At 34.1% G+C, this 16,268-nt stretch overlaps 3 protein-coding genes across 3 annotated transcripts; 2 read left to right on the top strand and 1 right to left on the bottom strand.

The window, feature by feature from the left end:
* Positions 1-38: 38 nt before the first annotated feature.
* On the bottom strand, positions 39-5,143 carry LOC125190817 (pescadillo-like protein). The gene is made up of 13 exons (XM_048088219.2): positions 5,053-5,143; positions 4,877-4,962; positions 3,780-4,028; positions 3,561-3,698; positions 3,352-3,436; positions 3,167-3,274; positions 2,763-2,856; positions 2,347-2,597; positions 2,074-2,181; positions 1,473-1,594; positions 750-963; positions 396-599; positions 39-308 (listed from the first exon to the last, which is right to left on the bottom strand). Exons 1-13 carry the CDS (start codon positions 5,074-5,076, stop codon positions 222-224), a joined length of 1,770 nt encoding a protein of 589 aa, XP_047944176.1. The 5' UTR covers positions 5,077-5,143; the 3' UTR covers positions 39-221.
* A 1,299-nt stretch (positions 5,144-6,442) lies between these two features.
* LOC148926815 (auxin-induced protein 15A-like) lies at positions 6,443-7,129 on the top strand. The gene has a single exon (XM_089058440.1). The coding sequence runs from the start codon at positions 6,652-6,654 to the stop codon at positions 6,958-6,960; it is 309 nt and encodes a 102-aa protein (XP_088914566.1). The 5' UTR covers positions 6,443-6,651; the 3' UTR covers positions 6,961-7,129.
* A 7,234-nt stretch (positions 7,130-14,363) lies between these two features.
* LOC125200386 (uncharacterized) lies at positions 14,364-15,116 on the top strand. Its single transcript, XM_048098033.2, has one exon. It carries the CDS (start codon positions 14,384-14,386, stop codon positions 14,885-14,887), a length of 504 nt encoding a protein of 167 aa, XP_047953990.2. The 5' UTR covers positions 14,364-14,383; the 3' UTR covers positions 14,888-15,116.
* Positions 15,117-16,268: the final 1,152 nt, after the last annotated feature.

The raw sequence follows: 16,268 nt of genomic DNA, 5'->3' as shown, positions 1-16,268 counted from the left end.
AATTATTCTAATAAATTTCATTGGCAGACATGCATAAGTAGAGAAAAACTAGAAGATACTGATCGAAAATTGAAATACAACAAAAGCGCCGGGCGTTTCAACAAAATTGTCAGCTAATCACCAAATATGATTTGCCAGGTATTTAGATATATCAAACCCATCCTTTCTCTGATAAAAATACATAATAATAAGATTTAAAGTGGATCCTACAAACATCGATTTTACGACGAGCTCTTCTTAGCTTGGTCGATTCTCCGCTTCCGTTCTTTTAGGAGATTTACTCCGTCCTCTTTCCTCTTTTTACCAATCTGAAACACACAAAAACACATAAGCAATGAGCTTCCATATAATAATACTACAAGGACACCACATGAAAAATGAAATCTTTCTTTTACCTTCATTGCTTCTAGAAGTTTCCTCTTCTTGCGCGACATAGAAACCTCAGACATGCTATCAGCATCCTTGGCCCTTTGTTGCAGATCAGGTAAAGCATCTTCTTCAGCATCCTCAACTTCAACGCCACTTTGGAGAGAAGGCAACTGAGCACCTTGAAGCTCTAGCTTCAGTTCTTCATGGTACTTCTTCTCCTGCATTAACATCTGAATCCACACAACAAATTTAAGTAAGGAGTATTTAATAACACTTGGATAGATATACAAAAGAGAATAACAAACCACAGAATAAAAAGCACATCTTAGGTAATGAGAAACACATCTAGGTTAGCCAAGATAATGTTTCATGATGTGTACCTTCTGTTTCTTCTTAGCAGCCTCGATAGCTTCTGCCCGATCAATGATGCCTAGTAAACTTTGAGGGTCGTCCAAATCCTCTTTTCCCATGCCAGGCAATGGCAAGACTTCCTTTCTTTCGGCAGCCTTTAGTCGCTCAATAGCTTCAGCATACTCAGGAACATGACCCTCAGCATCATTATCTACAAATGGAGACAAATGCGGTGGAGGTACACTGCAAAATGCAAACGAAAATGAAAAGATAAAAATTTGATGCAAGAATTGATGCAAACATTTTATAAAAAAATGACATAAAATACTGGTAGGGAGAATCTTTAGTCTAGAAAGTACAGGATACAAGAGTGCAAAAAAGATTCTACAACTCAACCGTCAAAGATATAGATTACAAGAAACAGTAGATACTTAACTTGAACGCCTAATTGTTTATTTTCGGACATGTTTTCATGGACACAGGCATCTAGTACAACCCTCAATTCAGTCAGTACATATAAGCACAAAGATGTCTCCACGAGAATCATGGCAAATAAAAGCACTATCAACTATTGAGAAGGCAGTTCCATCAAAGCAAACATCATAGATCAACCAGATACTAAAGCTAATATAATCAACTAGATATTAAAACCATAAATTAGATACCAAGCAAATAGTATTATCACAGTTTTCCAACAAATAAGAGAGCTCTTGATAATAAAATTGCAATGCAAAGTTTGATATGGAACTTACCATCCGACAATATATTTCTCAGTAGGTAAAATGATGTGTGCATTTATACAATCATAAACCCACTGAGGTTGGATGTATTCTCTGGAAAGGAACTTATGTCCTTGAGTTGGCCTATCAACAATCTGCACACAAAAAAAGAACCTCAATATAATTCTGGATTTTTCTTCTCAGAGTTCTGGAATTGCAAAATACTATCTACAGAGAATCCTAAACATGATTTTCTAAACACTAATAAAAGAAATCCAATTTCCATGACAGAAAACTTGCAAAAATCCTCTGCCCACATATGAGCTTCTAAGATGATTCAAGAGCGGTGTTGTCACAATACAAAATACTAGACACGCAACCTAAATATAGAAAGCGGATGAACATATATAACCCTGGAAAGGTGGAGGAAGCTAGCAAACCAAATTATCGTTGGCAAAAAATGAAAAGTGAAAAAAAAGTAAGAGAAAACAAGTATAATGTGCACGTTCATAATAAATCACCTAAACAATTAAATACATAAATGGCATACATACTGGTTTGAACACATTTTGCAGCATATCCGTCAATTTACCAAACCTCAAAAACAATTAATGAAATATGTGGACGAACAGACCTGATGAGTGATGCTTTGTTCAGACTCATCATAAGGTGCACCGGCACCTTCCCAAGAAACTTTGCCACCAAATGCAGGGATGATAAACAGCAACGACTCTCTAGGAGACTGATAAAGAAACAATTGAAAAGGTTGAGTTCAATAGTGAAGAGACAGCAGAAAGGTGTGTAGAATGGAAGGCATCACATCACTGGGAAACAGAAATTGAAATAAAGGAGGAAATTGTTTGAGGAAGTCAGGGGGGGGGCAGAAGAGCTGATAACACTATGTAACCTCACGACTTAAGAAGAATTTAATGTTCCTGAAGAGATATTTGCATTCCCTAGTCTCTGAATCTTCCTCATCCTCCCTAGAAGCATCTTCAAGAAGGTGCATCAAAGCACCAGGTTCATTGGAAGGAAGCTGTTGCATTAAATCACCAGCTTGATCCTGTTGATGTTCAGCTGGCTCAGAGCCAGATGAGGTGACGGCTTTTGTACTCATTTGGCCGTTGGCATCAAGATATCTTGACAATGCATAAAGATCTGCATAGTTCAAACATCAATATTGGACACTGCAGAACCAAAAATTGGTCCCTCGTCTAATATGTTCATAACATCAAATCGCAAGTAACTTCATGTATTCTCAAAGCCCAAATGTAATTAAGAAAAAATCCAATACATATGATTAATCAGGAAATATGAAATAACCTGCAGACAGAGCTTCCAACCGAGGGTCAAGAATTGGTGGATATGTCACATTTATTGAATGATAGAGTCTGTGGTTAACAAATGCAAGAAGAGTCTGCAAACAAATGGATATAATTAAAAACAGAAGATAAATAATACAATTGCAGACACCATTACTAGAGACTAATCCACGTTAGAGATTGACATATTACGCCATGAGCTTAAAGGTTTTAACCAATGTTTAGTAAGATATTTTTAATTCTAATTGCAACTCCCTTATGAGCTTTACTAGAATTTAGTTCTATTCCTAGAATTTGCAGCAAATAGAAACATATATCCATTGTGTGTGGGTATACAAACTCATTAATAAAAGAGAAGTATAGATAACAAGAATGACATCAGATCATGTATAAGTTATGACCAACCTCATAAAATTCCAAAAAGGTAAGCAAGACCCTGTAATCCACTTCAGGCAGTACTTGTTGCAATGCATGAGGAGTTAACCAAGTAACTTTTTGCCCCTCGACCTCTGCCTGCCAAGGATAAATTGACATTGGTAAGATGTCTATGATACATGAAGTGATTCAGCAATAGAGAATAACATACATACTTGATAATAAATTCCTTTCACAGAAATGAAAGTCTTCCGTAGTTTATGGGTGCGAGAAATGTATGCCTGCCACTCTTGACTCAACCTACAACCATCGCAGAAGGATAGAACAGGCAGAAACAGGATCAGTACATTGTCCCAAACATAACATTGGTTGTCTGACTTTGAATTCTTAAATTGCAAATCCAGAAAGCTGCAAGAGCATTAACCTTCGGCAATTATGGACTCGGCTTACAGGAATCTTTTCTCCATCTACAATTCTATCCACAGCAGGCAATGCAGCAAATAGGTGTACCATACTAAGGCAGTCATCAAGGTCTCTTACTGCATCAATAAATTTTGGATACCTAATTCCAAACGAAAAAATGGTAAAAAAACACTTTGTACAAAACAAGCCATCAGAACTCAAAGGAAAAACTGAATTTTACCTCTCCTTAATGAGCATATCAAGAGTGTAAGTGGGCTTCCGCCTCAACAGCCGTTCCGCGAGATCTCTATTCTTCTTTGACACGGCTTTCTTCACTTTCCTCTCATAAGTTCGCATGTCTCTAAATTTTTCAAGAAGAGGCTCATGTTTAAGAAACATGAGATCTTTTGTGTGATAATAAGAATGGTGGTTTCCCTTCACCTTCTTCTTTGGTTCCCGAGGAAATACACCTTTGAGGATGCATAGTCTCCTGAATGGTGGATTGAGAAGAATCGTTAGCAGTCATAAGTGAAAACTATCTCTCAACATCCATATAAAGCATAGCACAAGTATACTCATAGCAAACGGACCAAACAACCCACAGCTCAACTAACCCAAAGACAAACATTTCAAAGCTCATACACATACACCATGTCAAACAGAAAAAACAGTCCAATCCAATCTCCATAGAGGAAATGAATCAATTATGTCAGATTGATTGACCATCTAAATTGGTAGTAAAACAGCTCAAATGAGAATATGACAGCTCAAAAAGTTTAAACATTAATATTACAGGGTTGATTCCACCCAACTCAACTAACTTTACACACTTAATCCAACTAAATAGATTACGGGTGACACGAGGAATTACGGAGATTTGTGAAGCAAAACACAACTCTGAAGATGCGAAGTTAAACATCTTATTATTATCACAGCTACCAAAAATCCCATCAACTACTAGTACAATACTATTCCTAGAACACCCTTAGCTGAAAGTAAACACAAACATGTGTACACGTAGTCAAGTTTACTCCCTAGCGTGAAGTAACTCTTAATTTAAATTGCGCACAAAACGAACATCACAAGTCTGCTGCAGAAAAATGACGAGCATTAAACCCTACACTCGACCCCCTCACACACACGCAAAGATGAACTAACAATAGATGTGTATTTCATGCTGCAAAAGCATAAATAGCCGAATTTTTGGAGAATTTACAAAAACCAAAACAAACTTACAACCGCAACCTCACTGCATACACATTCAATTTATTCAATTTCATAGTTTAAGCTCACCTACAGCTAACATTACGACCAAACAAATGGAAAATTAGAGCGAACCTGAATACAGGAAGGCTAACTTGGAGGTATTTCACAGCTTGTGACCTCGTCACATACTTGGCGGCGTTTCCCTCCTTCTTCTTCCCCTGAAAAAAAAAAGTGCAGAGTGAGATTTGAGTTCATCTTGAGGTTAAGATCGTGCAGGAGAACATTTCCGGCGGCGAATTCAAACTTACGGCGGGGCGATAGTGCTTCGGCATGGCGTCGAAGCGGTGGGAGAGAGAGGAGCTAGAGAGAGAGGACCAAGGAGGCGAGGGTTATAAGATTTTAAATAGGTTTTGTTTAATTTGGGCTTGCTATGACTATTTTAGGTTTATTTGTTATTGGGCCTTCAAAGCCCAAATACATAAATTTTAAAATAAAACCCCAACCCCTTATTATCCTCTAAAAAAGTAGCCATATCGTAAATTTTTTTTAATGTTGGATCTGAATTTTCTCTTCAAAATCTTCATCTGGGACTCTATAATACTCCCGTTGCTCCCGATTTAAAATTTCATTTAAACTCGTTATGAATTTTAAGAAATTTTATGACTTTATAAAGGAACTGAATGAAAAAATTGATAGAATCTGAGTCTCACTTTCCTATAATACTTATATAATTGAATATGGGTGTTATATAATTTAATGGAGTGTAGGTTCATTCGTCCAAAAAAAAATAAATGGAATTTTAAATCGTAGAATCACTAAAATGATAAAATGGGATATTAATTTGCAGACAAATTGGAAGTAATAAAATTCTGCGTGATTAAAGGTTATAGAATGGAAAAGAAATTAAATACATATTTTGTTTTGTTTGTACACATGCATGATTACTTAAAAGAGAAAGAGAATATTTTCTTCTGCAATAGTATCTCGAATTAGATAGGGTTGTTGCAAAAAAAAAAATGGAACAATTAGGTAGAAGGCAGGTTTCTTCAAAATGTAACCATATTTTTTCAAACTCTAAATCAATTATATGCTTAAATTTAAATAAACTACAAATTACATGAGACATTGAATACACTTATATAAACACATTCATTGTAAGATGTAGATGCTTTATCTTTAGATAGCTCCAAAAAGCCATTCATAAAAAAATCTAACAAAGTTACAAAATATGGTCTATCTCCATTTATAAATAAGTATTCAATTTCAAAAATATAAATATATCCCACATGTCATAATTTGATACATAAATGGCGCTCTAAATCAAAACAAAAAAAGGTAAATCTACTCACCGAATTTATATATATGAAACATTTATTTCGGCACAGACGGAGTAAGTAATAGCCGTTAGAGAAAGGGAGGGAGGATCACATACCAATAGAACTATGCAACAAAATTGAGACAATGTACAATACCAAGGTCCCCCACCCCCAACAGTTTGTGCTTTACAGATTAAGTATAGAAAGCCACAAAAAAACTTAAGGTTCAATGCACCTACAAAAGTTATAAATAAAAATTAAATATATATGTATGTATTGTCCACTCTCTCTCATCAACAAATTGCAATATGCTGGTAGACAGGATTTACTTGTCCAAAACAAGATTTTCTTCTCTCCACACCAAACTGCATTTCCCCATTGTTGTGTTGGTAGGCCCAAATATCAAATACTATGCCTATATATATCACTCAAAAGTAAGTAAAAAAAACACCATCACATTATTTCATTTTCACCTGATATGTCTCCCCATACCCCTATATAAACCTCCTAAATCCAATTCCAACTCAAATAACCAAACACACAAATCTCAAAGCTCACTACTACCACTTCAAAACCTTATCCTTTCCAAAAATGGGATTCTTGTCTAGTGAGACCAAGCGGAAGCTGAGGAGAAGCATATCCCCCAAAAATGGGAACTTTTCGGCATGCCACGACGTCCCAAAGGGGCATTTCCCGGTGTATGTTGGGGAGATGCATAGGAGATTTGTGCTCCCAATTTGCTTTCTCAACCAACCTTTGTTTCAAGAATTGTTGCATTTGGCTGAGGAGGAGTTTGGATATCATCATCCAATGGGAGGCCTCACAATTCCATGCAGTGAAGATTACTTTCTCACCCTCATCTCTCAACTCAACTCGTCACACGTGGCCGTTTCTTATTGATGGAAAATGACGGCGGCGGTGTTTGATTGTCACCCCTCCATGAAATTGAGATCAGATAGACTAGTGTTAGGCAAATTTTGTGATCAAGAATTGATGAACTTTCTATATGTAGATTGATTGTTTGATGTAGTAGTGGATTCATCAATGGATATTGATCATTTTTCTCATATATATCAGGATTTTTCATACATTTTGTTTTATTAGAATTTGTGTCACACTATGAATATTCTAGGCTTAAAAAGATGCAATTGTTTTACTTTTTATAATGTCAAATCTATTGGCATTTGACAGAGTTATGAATATGAAAGAAAGAAAAAGTAGGTAGTAACTAACTGCATTATTTTGATGGATTTTTTATATGTTTTGTGATTGATTGAAAGACCAATCCATGTGATGACTCATGTCATGTGCATATATATCAATCTCACACAGTAATTCTAGGCTCAAAAATAATAGTATGTCAAAAACCAATAAAAATTTGTCAGCACAGAAATGGAAAATCAACTGGTTTATGTACTAATGCACCTACACGGATAGGTGCCGGTTGCAGCCTCGTCCTTGCACAAAACAACGTCTCACAAGCGCCCGTTGTACCACAAAACTATGTCTCACAGATGCCCTCGTCTGCATATTATTCTATTAGCCAAAAATGCAGCAAAATTAAGACCAAATCCTTGTTTTCTGCAAAATGGTAGTAACAAACTAGTGGTGCAGGCAGGCAGCATCTGGCAATAGTGGTAAAGACAATTGCACATGAGACATCACATGCACTTGGTTTTCCAACTAATTATCAAGAAATGTAGCAATGGATGTATATATGTCGAGGCGTTCGAACCCCACCACACACGCCAAAGCAACAGAATTTCTTTCTCCTATCAAAATTTTTTATAATGAAAATGACACAAAAAAGTAAGTAAAAACTTCGCATTTAGCCGGTTTTAGAGCACGAAATGAGCTAATGCAGCTGTGAATATGTTAATTTCACGCGTTAAATTTAACACAGCAACTGCTTCTGCTATCTTTAAGACTATGAGATGTGTAAAAGGATCGACTTAATTAAAACAAGTACTACTATATAAATATATGAATCCATTAAATGAGGAATTTTCAAGAGCTAAGAATCAAAGTCTCAACCGAAATTAATGGCGTGGTTGGTTGCAGAATGGTCTAGCTGGTGAGAAGAAGACCGGGACAGCAGGGGCCTATACGACTCAATGATTAGACTACTCGAAAATATTTCATGCCTTCCATAACATGCTAAAGTTTTCATACTTAGCCTTATCCTTATACAATTAATTATTTCAACAAAGTCCTTGACTAATCTCATTGATTTTGTAGTCCAATTTGTCGATAATCCTCACGTGATCAAGTGGCGCTTGCGCAGCTGCAAGGAGACACGGAAATACCAGAGGCTCTCATAATACATCTCATCTTCTTCTCTTGACTAAATTGCTGAATTTTTTTAAAAATAATTTTGGATAACAGTATGAGTTGTTTTTTTCGTGAACTAGTTGCTTTTGTACTACATTTTTGTCTGAAAACTTGACTGCCTATTTTGTTAGTACTTTCACTTGTATATTATGTACCTGAGCATGAGTTTGAGAGTTTGATGGATGATATAAAGTTCTTGGATTTTATGCTAAATTGGTGATTAATGTATGCTGTGAAAATCCCTTGCTATATATAGAGATAAATCAGTTATGTAGTAAGTCTAAAGGAGTCAAAAATCAAGCATTAGACAGATGGATCTTGATCAGATTTTGGATTTAAAAAAGTTGGCAAATCTTTCTTTATCATCACAAAATCAATGTATCATAAAAAAGGCTTCTGACTTTTGTCTTGAATAACAACACTAGTAAACATGGGGTCCCCAATTCCAAGTGTAAGTAACTAAATTCAATGCTTCACTTACCAAAAATGCACCCCCTTCTCTTCTCATTTAAATGACAGAGTAGAAACATCAAGAACCACAATGATTAAAATCAGTGTGTGGTTGTTTTCTATGCAACAACTTGGAAAAATAATATAGTATTAAAGAAAAATGAATAAGTCTACAAATTATTGTATAGTAGTTGGGCAAAATGTCATGCTACTGAATGGTCAAAAACCATGTGCTTCTTTCACCTGATATATGTGTACCAACTTCCTTAATTGAAATAAATAAAATGGGAACTAAGCACAAGAATAGTTGCAAGCAGCGTTTTAGGCTCGCAATAATTATTTTAATTTGTGTTTAATAGGATTTAATCCACTGATCAATAGATAAAGTATGAAACAACGCATTCACTGCATTACAATTATTTTATAGTAATATATTTTGAATTATAACTATTCTTATAAAATATCGAAATTTTAATTTTTTTACATAAACTATTAATTCGTGTTTGATATTACGGAGCAATATCTCTAATTTTCACTGAACGTGTGAACATTTTTTAAGGAATGAACTTCAAATTTAATCCCTAGAAAATGGGTATTGGTAATTTCAAATTCATGATATAATCTTATGGTATATCTTAGTGCAAATATGATTCACACAAGTACTAATTAATGGAAAGTAGTAGTACTTATTAATATTCAGTTGACTTATAAAGTATTTTTTAACATTTTACCACTTCATTGTTATTATTTATTATATGTATAATAGTCAAGAAATAATTATTGTAAATAGCATGATAGTAAAGAAATAATTATTGTAAATAGCATGTTATACATGAGTTAAGGAATAAATTGATAGGCATGGAGATTAATTGCAGCCTGCCTTAAAATCTGCAGCAGCAAAATTGAAGGAGAGAGAAAAAAAATTAACTAATCAATACCAGGGTGCTCAATTATTAAGTCGGGGGAGTGATAAAATGCAAACTCATATATTGTACAAACTCCAAACTTTTCAATACTGTGTCAACACAGCATCAATACAATGTCAACACAGTTTAAAATTTCAAGATTTTGATGTCAACACAATGTCAATATATGTCAACACAATATCAACAAAATGTCAACATGGTGTCAACCGTTGACACTGAGTTGATATTTTATGTTGCTATTATTTTATAATCTGTTGACATTTTTTAACGGTCCAAATCATAGTTTGGAATTTGTACAATATTTATAGTTTGCATTTGATCACATTCCTGTTGAGTCAAAACCAAAACCAGGGCCAAAAATAAGAAAATTTTCTGACATCACTTTGAAAAAATATCAATGCTATCGCATATAATTTTTATTTTTAAAAAATGAACTTCACGGATAGAAAAGATCTGAATTGTTGAGTTCTGGATTAACTCCATGATCTAATCCTTCAAGATAATATAGTTTTGATCTCTTGACTTTGTCTTCACTCATCAATATCAAGAAACTTGAATTATTTATTATCATCAACGTTATTATTGTTGTTTGCAAAAGTATTAGTTAATTTTAATTAGTTGAATGAAACGCACAAACATTAAAAGTAATCAAATCTAACAGACTTATATGATAGGTTCGGATGAATATTTAAAAGATCCATATTTTTAAATTACTACTAGTCCCGGCCCTTAAAAATAGTATGAACTCTTGAGGGAAGTTTTAAAGCATAATTGGTAAAATTAGAGAGATAGAAATAAAAAGTGATTGAAATATTGTAAGTGGAAAATGTTAGGGAAAAGTTTCTAAACGGAACATGCATATATTTTTGAGTAATGGACTAAAACGATGGTTCATATTTTTAAAGGACGAATAGCTAATAGGCTCGAAATCAATCGAAATGAACAAACGTGCATTAAGGAGCAAGTTCCACAAAAAAGAGCTAATATGAAATGCCATAGAAACTATCACTATTAATGACTTATTTAGCACGAGTCCTCACACATCTTTTACTGAATAATGGAAATGCTTTAAATCAGAAATTTTGTTTAGTCATTTACAATTTCAACAATAAAACACAGTCGTCCAAAGAAAAGACATAAAAACAAACACACCATCAAGAATAGTCTAGACCAAAAATGGGATTTACCACAGAAATACCAAGAAAAAGAGAAAAACAGAGGGACGAAAACAACCGACAACCACCACCAAGAATCGACGATAACAAACAGACTCCAAAAGACCCTTAACTCACATGAGCTATCTAACCAAACAAATACCTACAACAAAGAAGAAAATACATTCCTCTTCTAGGCACCCCAAGGGTAGAAAACCAATAAGAGACTTCAAAACTACAACAATCGAGTTTATGAGTCTATACAATCACATTACAAATACTATTGATAATGAATGTGGTAACTGGTATGATTGTAAGAAGCATTCACATTATCATATGTGGTTCGGCTAATGAGTTTGAAGATATAGTATTATTGGCCAAAGAAGTGCTATGATAGGTTCACAAAAATTGATATGTGGTTCGGCTAATGAGTTTGAAGATATAGTATTATTGGCCAAAGAAGTGCTATGATAGGTTCACAAAAATTGATAAAAATGATTTATAGCGAAAACCTTACCTGATATTAGATTATCCGTTAAAAATATTGACGGTTATCAAAGTAATTGTATGATTTTTTGGCAAGATGATATTGAATTATAGATTTATATATAGATTTTGTAAGGATTTACGTGGATAGCACCTCGATATAGAGTGCATGAGTGACCCTCTCATCATGCATACCTCAAAATAGTGCAATGAGCGTTTCGACCAGATGCAACAACAACTCGAGTTAATTTGGGTGTGAACAAAGACTAAAGGTGAGAGATGATCTAGTTTCTCATGGCCTAGTAATCCCAACACTTAGAGCATTAGCAATGATGCTCTATCTCCGGAGTCCATCTCAGAGCCTATCTCCATTTTTTCCTGCCACGTCAGTAGGCCCATCTCAGAGCCTATCTCCCTGCAATGAGAGCTCATCCCAGAGCCTATCTCATAGTCCATCTCATTTCCACATCATCACTATTTTACATCGCTTTTAATTGCTGATGTAAATTAAAAGAAAACGTAATATATGGCAAAAAAAACATACTATTTCATTTTAAAAACTAAATAAAGCATAAATGTCTAAATAATATAAATAAAATTTACATAATAAATTCATTCTTCGATGTATTACAATATTGGAAAACAGAATACAACGAGAAGCGAATTTAAATAAAGGAAGGATGTGGGTGTGTGAAATGAATGGGAGGAGATTGAGGTATTTATAGTAGGAAAAGAAAATTAAAAACTTAATTTTTTTTTAAAAAATATGAAAATCAGCTTCGCCATCGGCCCAAGCCTCCCGGCCCATCGCAGGGCCGATGCGGAGCCGATGAGGTATCGGCTGAGGCTATTGTTCGGCGCTGGGGTGGAGATGGGCTCCCTCTCCACAACGGGAGCCCATGAAGGCCGATCGGGTGGCGATCGGCCACCATTGATGGTGCTCTTAGCGAGTCACTCGTTAGTAGATTCTGACACTGTTTAAATAAATGCTACTACTAGTATTTGAGTTATGTGGTAACAAATCATCGTCCTTAATTAAAATTTATCTCTAGTATATCTCAAGTTATTTTTACGTTCTACTTATATAATGAGACCAACACTTTATTCTAAATTAAACCCAGTTGGGAATTCATTCACAAACTTACTACAAGTACAACTGTATTTCTTAATTGCTGTGCCACGGCCACTTAGCATCGAGAATTGCCTTCGTAGTGAAATCTGCTACGAAGACCAATTTTTTTTTGACAGTAAAGTCCTTTACGTACAATTGCAATATACAAGTACGAGACATATACGATTATAGGTTCATGTATGATTTATCTACTTTAATCAAATTTCAAAAGCATGCAAAAGCAATGCAATTAAAATTGAACATATGAAGAATAAACTAAGAATTAAATTCCAACTTACAAAGATGCATTGGGGCGGATATTAATTTCTATACAATACAGTTTTTTAATTCAGAACCATATATAGAAGTAAAATTCTTTGCAAGGGTTTATATTCAACGTGTATACAAAATTTCTTGCAAATCACTAGTCACTAGTAATTAAATAGTACTCCTAACAACTTCAACCAATTTAATTCGAGATAAAAATATGTATCCACTTGTACCTTAAAAGACACAAACACACACACCCATGTAGATGTGTGTGTGATTAGCAGCAAGTGGTGGTATGGCCATATTATAAAATACTCCTAACTGATTACTTATCATGCATGTGACTCTACTAAATATAGGAATTTTAATGATTGATACATTCATGTCTAAATTAATTTGGGCGAAATATTTGACGAAAACAATGGGCCGCTACTTTGAAGTTATTTTTTACCTTCTAAATTGATGTGGTGAAATCTAGTGCATATAATGCAAAAACTAAATAGACTCAAAAGTCAAAAACATATCTAGTGAAGACCTTAACCTCATTGTCACATTATTTAAAATTTATACTGCCACGTATAATTTTTTTTATAAAGCACCAAGAATTAATTCTGCAACATTTAATTTTTCAATTAGTAGATGCATACTAAGTATATACATAATAAAGTAAATCAAAACAAAATTTGGTTTCTGTCGACATTACATGAATTGGATCATTGATCCATAGCTGAATACAGATAACCAGAATTTTAGGTTAGTGTTACATACTATATTACAAAATATTTGCATATTGAGAATGAGTCCAACCAATGAATAGTAAAATTTAGGTAATTATAATTACTCAAAAAGGAAATATATTTATTATGTGCTACTTTTGGTTATAGAAATTAGAAAGCATCTACATGCATCCTCTTTTCCTTAGAAGTCTCGGCTCACAATTTTCTGTCAATAGAAATTATTGGGATCCATATCAATCTCACATCGATGAACAAGAAAAATTGCAAATAAAATACTGTACTATAAAGTGTTTCTCTAAATGACCTTGAAACAAAACCGTAAAGACTTTTTTGTACATATGGGAACTACTTTTTCAATTACAACCCTACTCTCTTTGTAGAAAAGGAAAAGAATCAATTAGGCTAAAACAATGGGCAGACAAAGAAGGGAGCTAATAAAATCCTGACAAGTTAGGGGATACACTATAATAAAGAGTGATAAAACCTGACCTTAATAATGCATGCAGATGTACCATACCTTGTACTCCACCCAATGGACCCTAATTTGTCCACAAATATTATAATCACCCTTTCTAATTACCACCTTATAATTTCTTTCAAGAGAGGGTCTTCTGCGCAATGCACGACACATGTCCCTATATTTTTAGCGCGCACGTCCAAGTAATTCTCTTGTCTCAAATACAAGTTAATTACTCTTATATGATGGTCTTATCGATTCGAAAATTGATCACGTGTTACGTAAGTTACGGCAGAAGATTCACATTTATTAGTTGAACGAACCCCGAATATCAAAAGAGAAAGAAAATCAAGCACAAGCACCAAAATATCTGAGGCAGCAAAGCATATGTCACTCATCACATGCACACATATACTTCCCCTATAAATAAGCAATCACTTGAAACTAAGAATCCTATTCTCAACTCCACCAAACACAAGCCAAGAACTTCAAAATTCCTCTCTTTCTCTTCTTTATATTTCTTTCAAGATCATATATATAAGCATACATACCTCATGGGGTTCAGATTCCACACAGTGTTTCACCATGCAAAACACATAGTTCGCGCTCATCATCATTCTCCCTCTTCTTCTTCTTCTTCCTCTTCCTCCTCTTCGTCAGCATCAAAGCTCAAGATTCATGTGCCAAAGGGCCACATTGCTGTTTATGTAGGTGAGAATGATCTGCAGAAAAATCGCTTTGTCGTCCCGATTTCTTACCTGAATCACCCTCTGTTTCAAGACCTGCTGAGGAGCTCAGAAGAAGAATATGGATTTGATCATCCAATGGGAGGCTTAACAATTCCATGCAGTGAGGGAGCATTCAAGAATGTGACTTCTTATTTGAATGAGTTGCAGAGGGAGTAGAATCTCCAGCTAGCAAGAATAGTGGTAGTATATTTTTTACCATCAATTTTCAATACTAATTAATTTCTGTATATAGTACTAATAAGTTAAAGAGTATGTTATACAATTTGATGTCACCCGCCATTTGATCTATTCTTGTGGTGAAGCTAGTGACTATCATACCATAATTGTTTGGTGTGTCACTAAAGAAGTGTAATAATAAATGAATGACAAAGTATTATACTATTAATCATTGTTCCAATATTCACAATTTATAGATCTGGAAATTTGCAGAGGGCCATGTTGAAATTAATACTCCTACTCAACTATAGTCTTATAAAGGACTCTTGTTTCCTTAAAAACCAAATCTAATCACAGTGGCAAAGGTAATACATTTCCTATTCTTTACATGATAAAAAATTGTACTCCACTCCATAAGAATAAAAGTGAATAACTTGTTAGTGTAAATTATCCGACTCGTTTTTGTAGAGTAATGTTTACCATAATTGAAATAATATTACAACTTAAAAACCACCAAGTTAAGATCAGAAATAATAATACAATAAAATGATTTAATGTGACTAAATACACGTACATGTATCAGTTGTCATTCTTCTTTGCGAATACACAAGCCGTTATTTTCATATTAATATATGACTATTCTTACCGACACAAGCTAAATATAATGAACCAATCAATTGTTGCCGTTATTTTCATATTAGTATATACACTCCTATTATATATTCTTATTTCTGTAGTTTAATAAAGAATAATTCACATATTAATTCGATTTCAGTTACAATTATTTAAAATTTTTTAAAATGGTATACAGTTGGACATCGGGAAGTAGGATACTGGAGTCTGGAGTCCAAGTGATAATTTTCTTAATAATTTTAATCTAATCAATAAGCGGAAAATTTCAAACAATCAAAGTAGTGAACATTTCGGAACTCAGAAATCAACAAATGTAAACATGAAATTATACTTTTGTATATAAAATAAATTTGGACGACCGAAATTATAATTTTATTTATAAAAAACCGAGAAAAGTATAAAATAGTCGCAAATTATATATGAGAATATTCGCATATTAGCAGAGAATTTATATAGTAGAAGAAAAATACTACCAATGACTTTAAAGTTGGTCAAATAAAACGCAGTCATCCGTGAATAACAAATAATATCTCCCAACAAGTTGCAATCATATTATATACGAAGATAACAGCCACAAACTCCTGTACCAACAAGGACATGTGCGATGAGAAAAATCAAGATAAAATCATCGGGACTCGATATTTTTATTTAACGCCTAATAAATAATTGAAACCAAAAAAAGCCTAGAACACAAAACCGTGTGCAAAGGCAGAGTTTCAATACCTGTTTTTTCCATACCCTCCATAAT

The sequence above is a fragment of the Salvia hispanica genome, chromosome 5 (genome assembly GCF_029641045.1).
Source record: "Salvia hispanica isolate PSC_SH4W2 chromosome 5, Shi_PSC_v1, whole genome shotgun sequence".
Lineage (NCBI taxonomy): Eukaryota > Viridiplantae > Streptophyta > Magnoliopsida > Lamiales > Lamiaceae > Salvia > Salvia hispanica.
The sequence above is the reverse complement of the archived record's forward strand: the minus strand, read 5'-3'. Positions and strand labels throughout refer to the sequence as shown.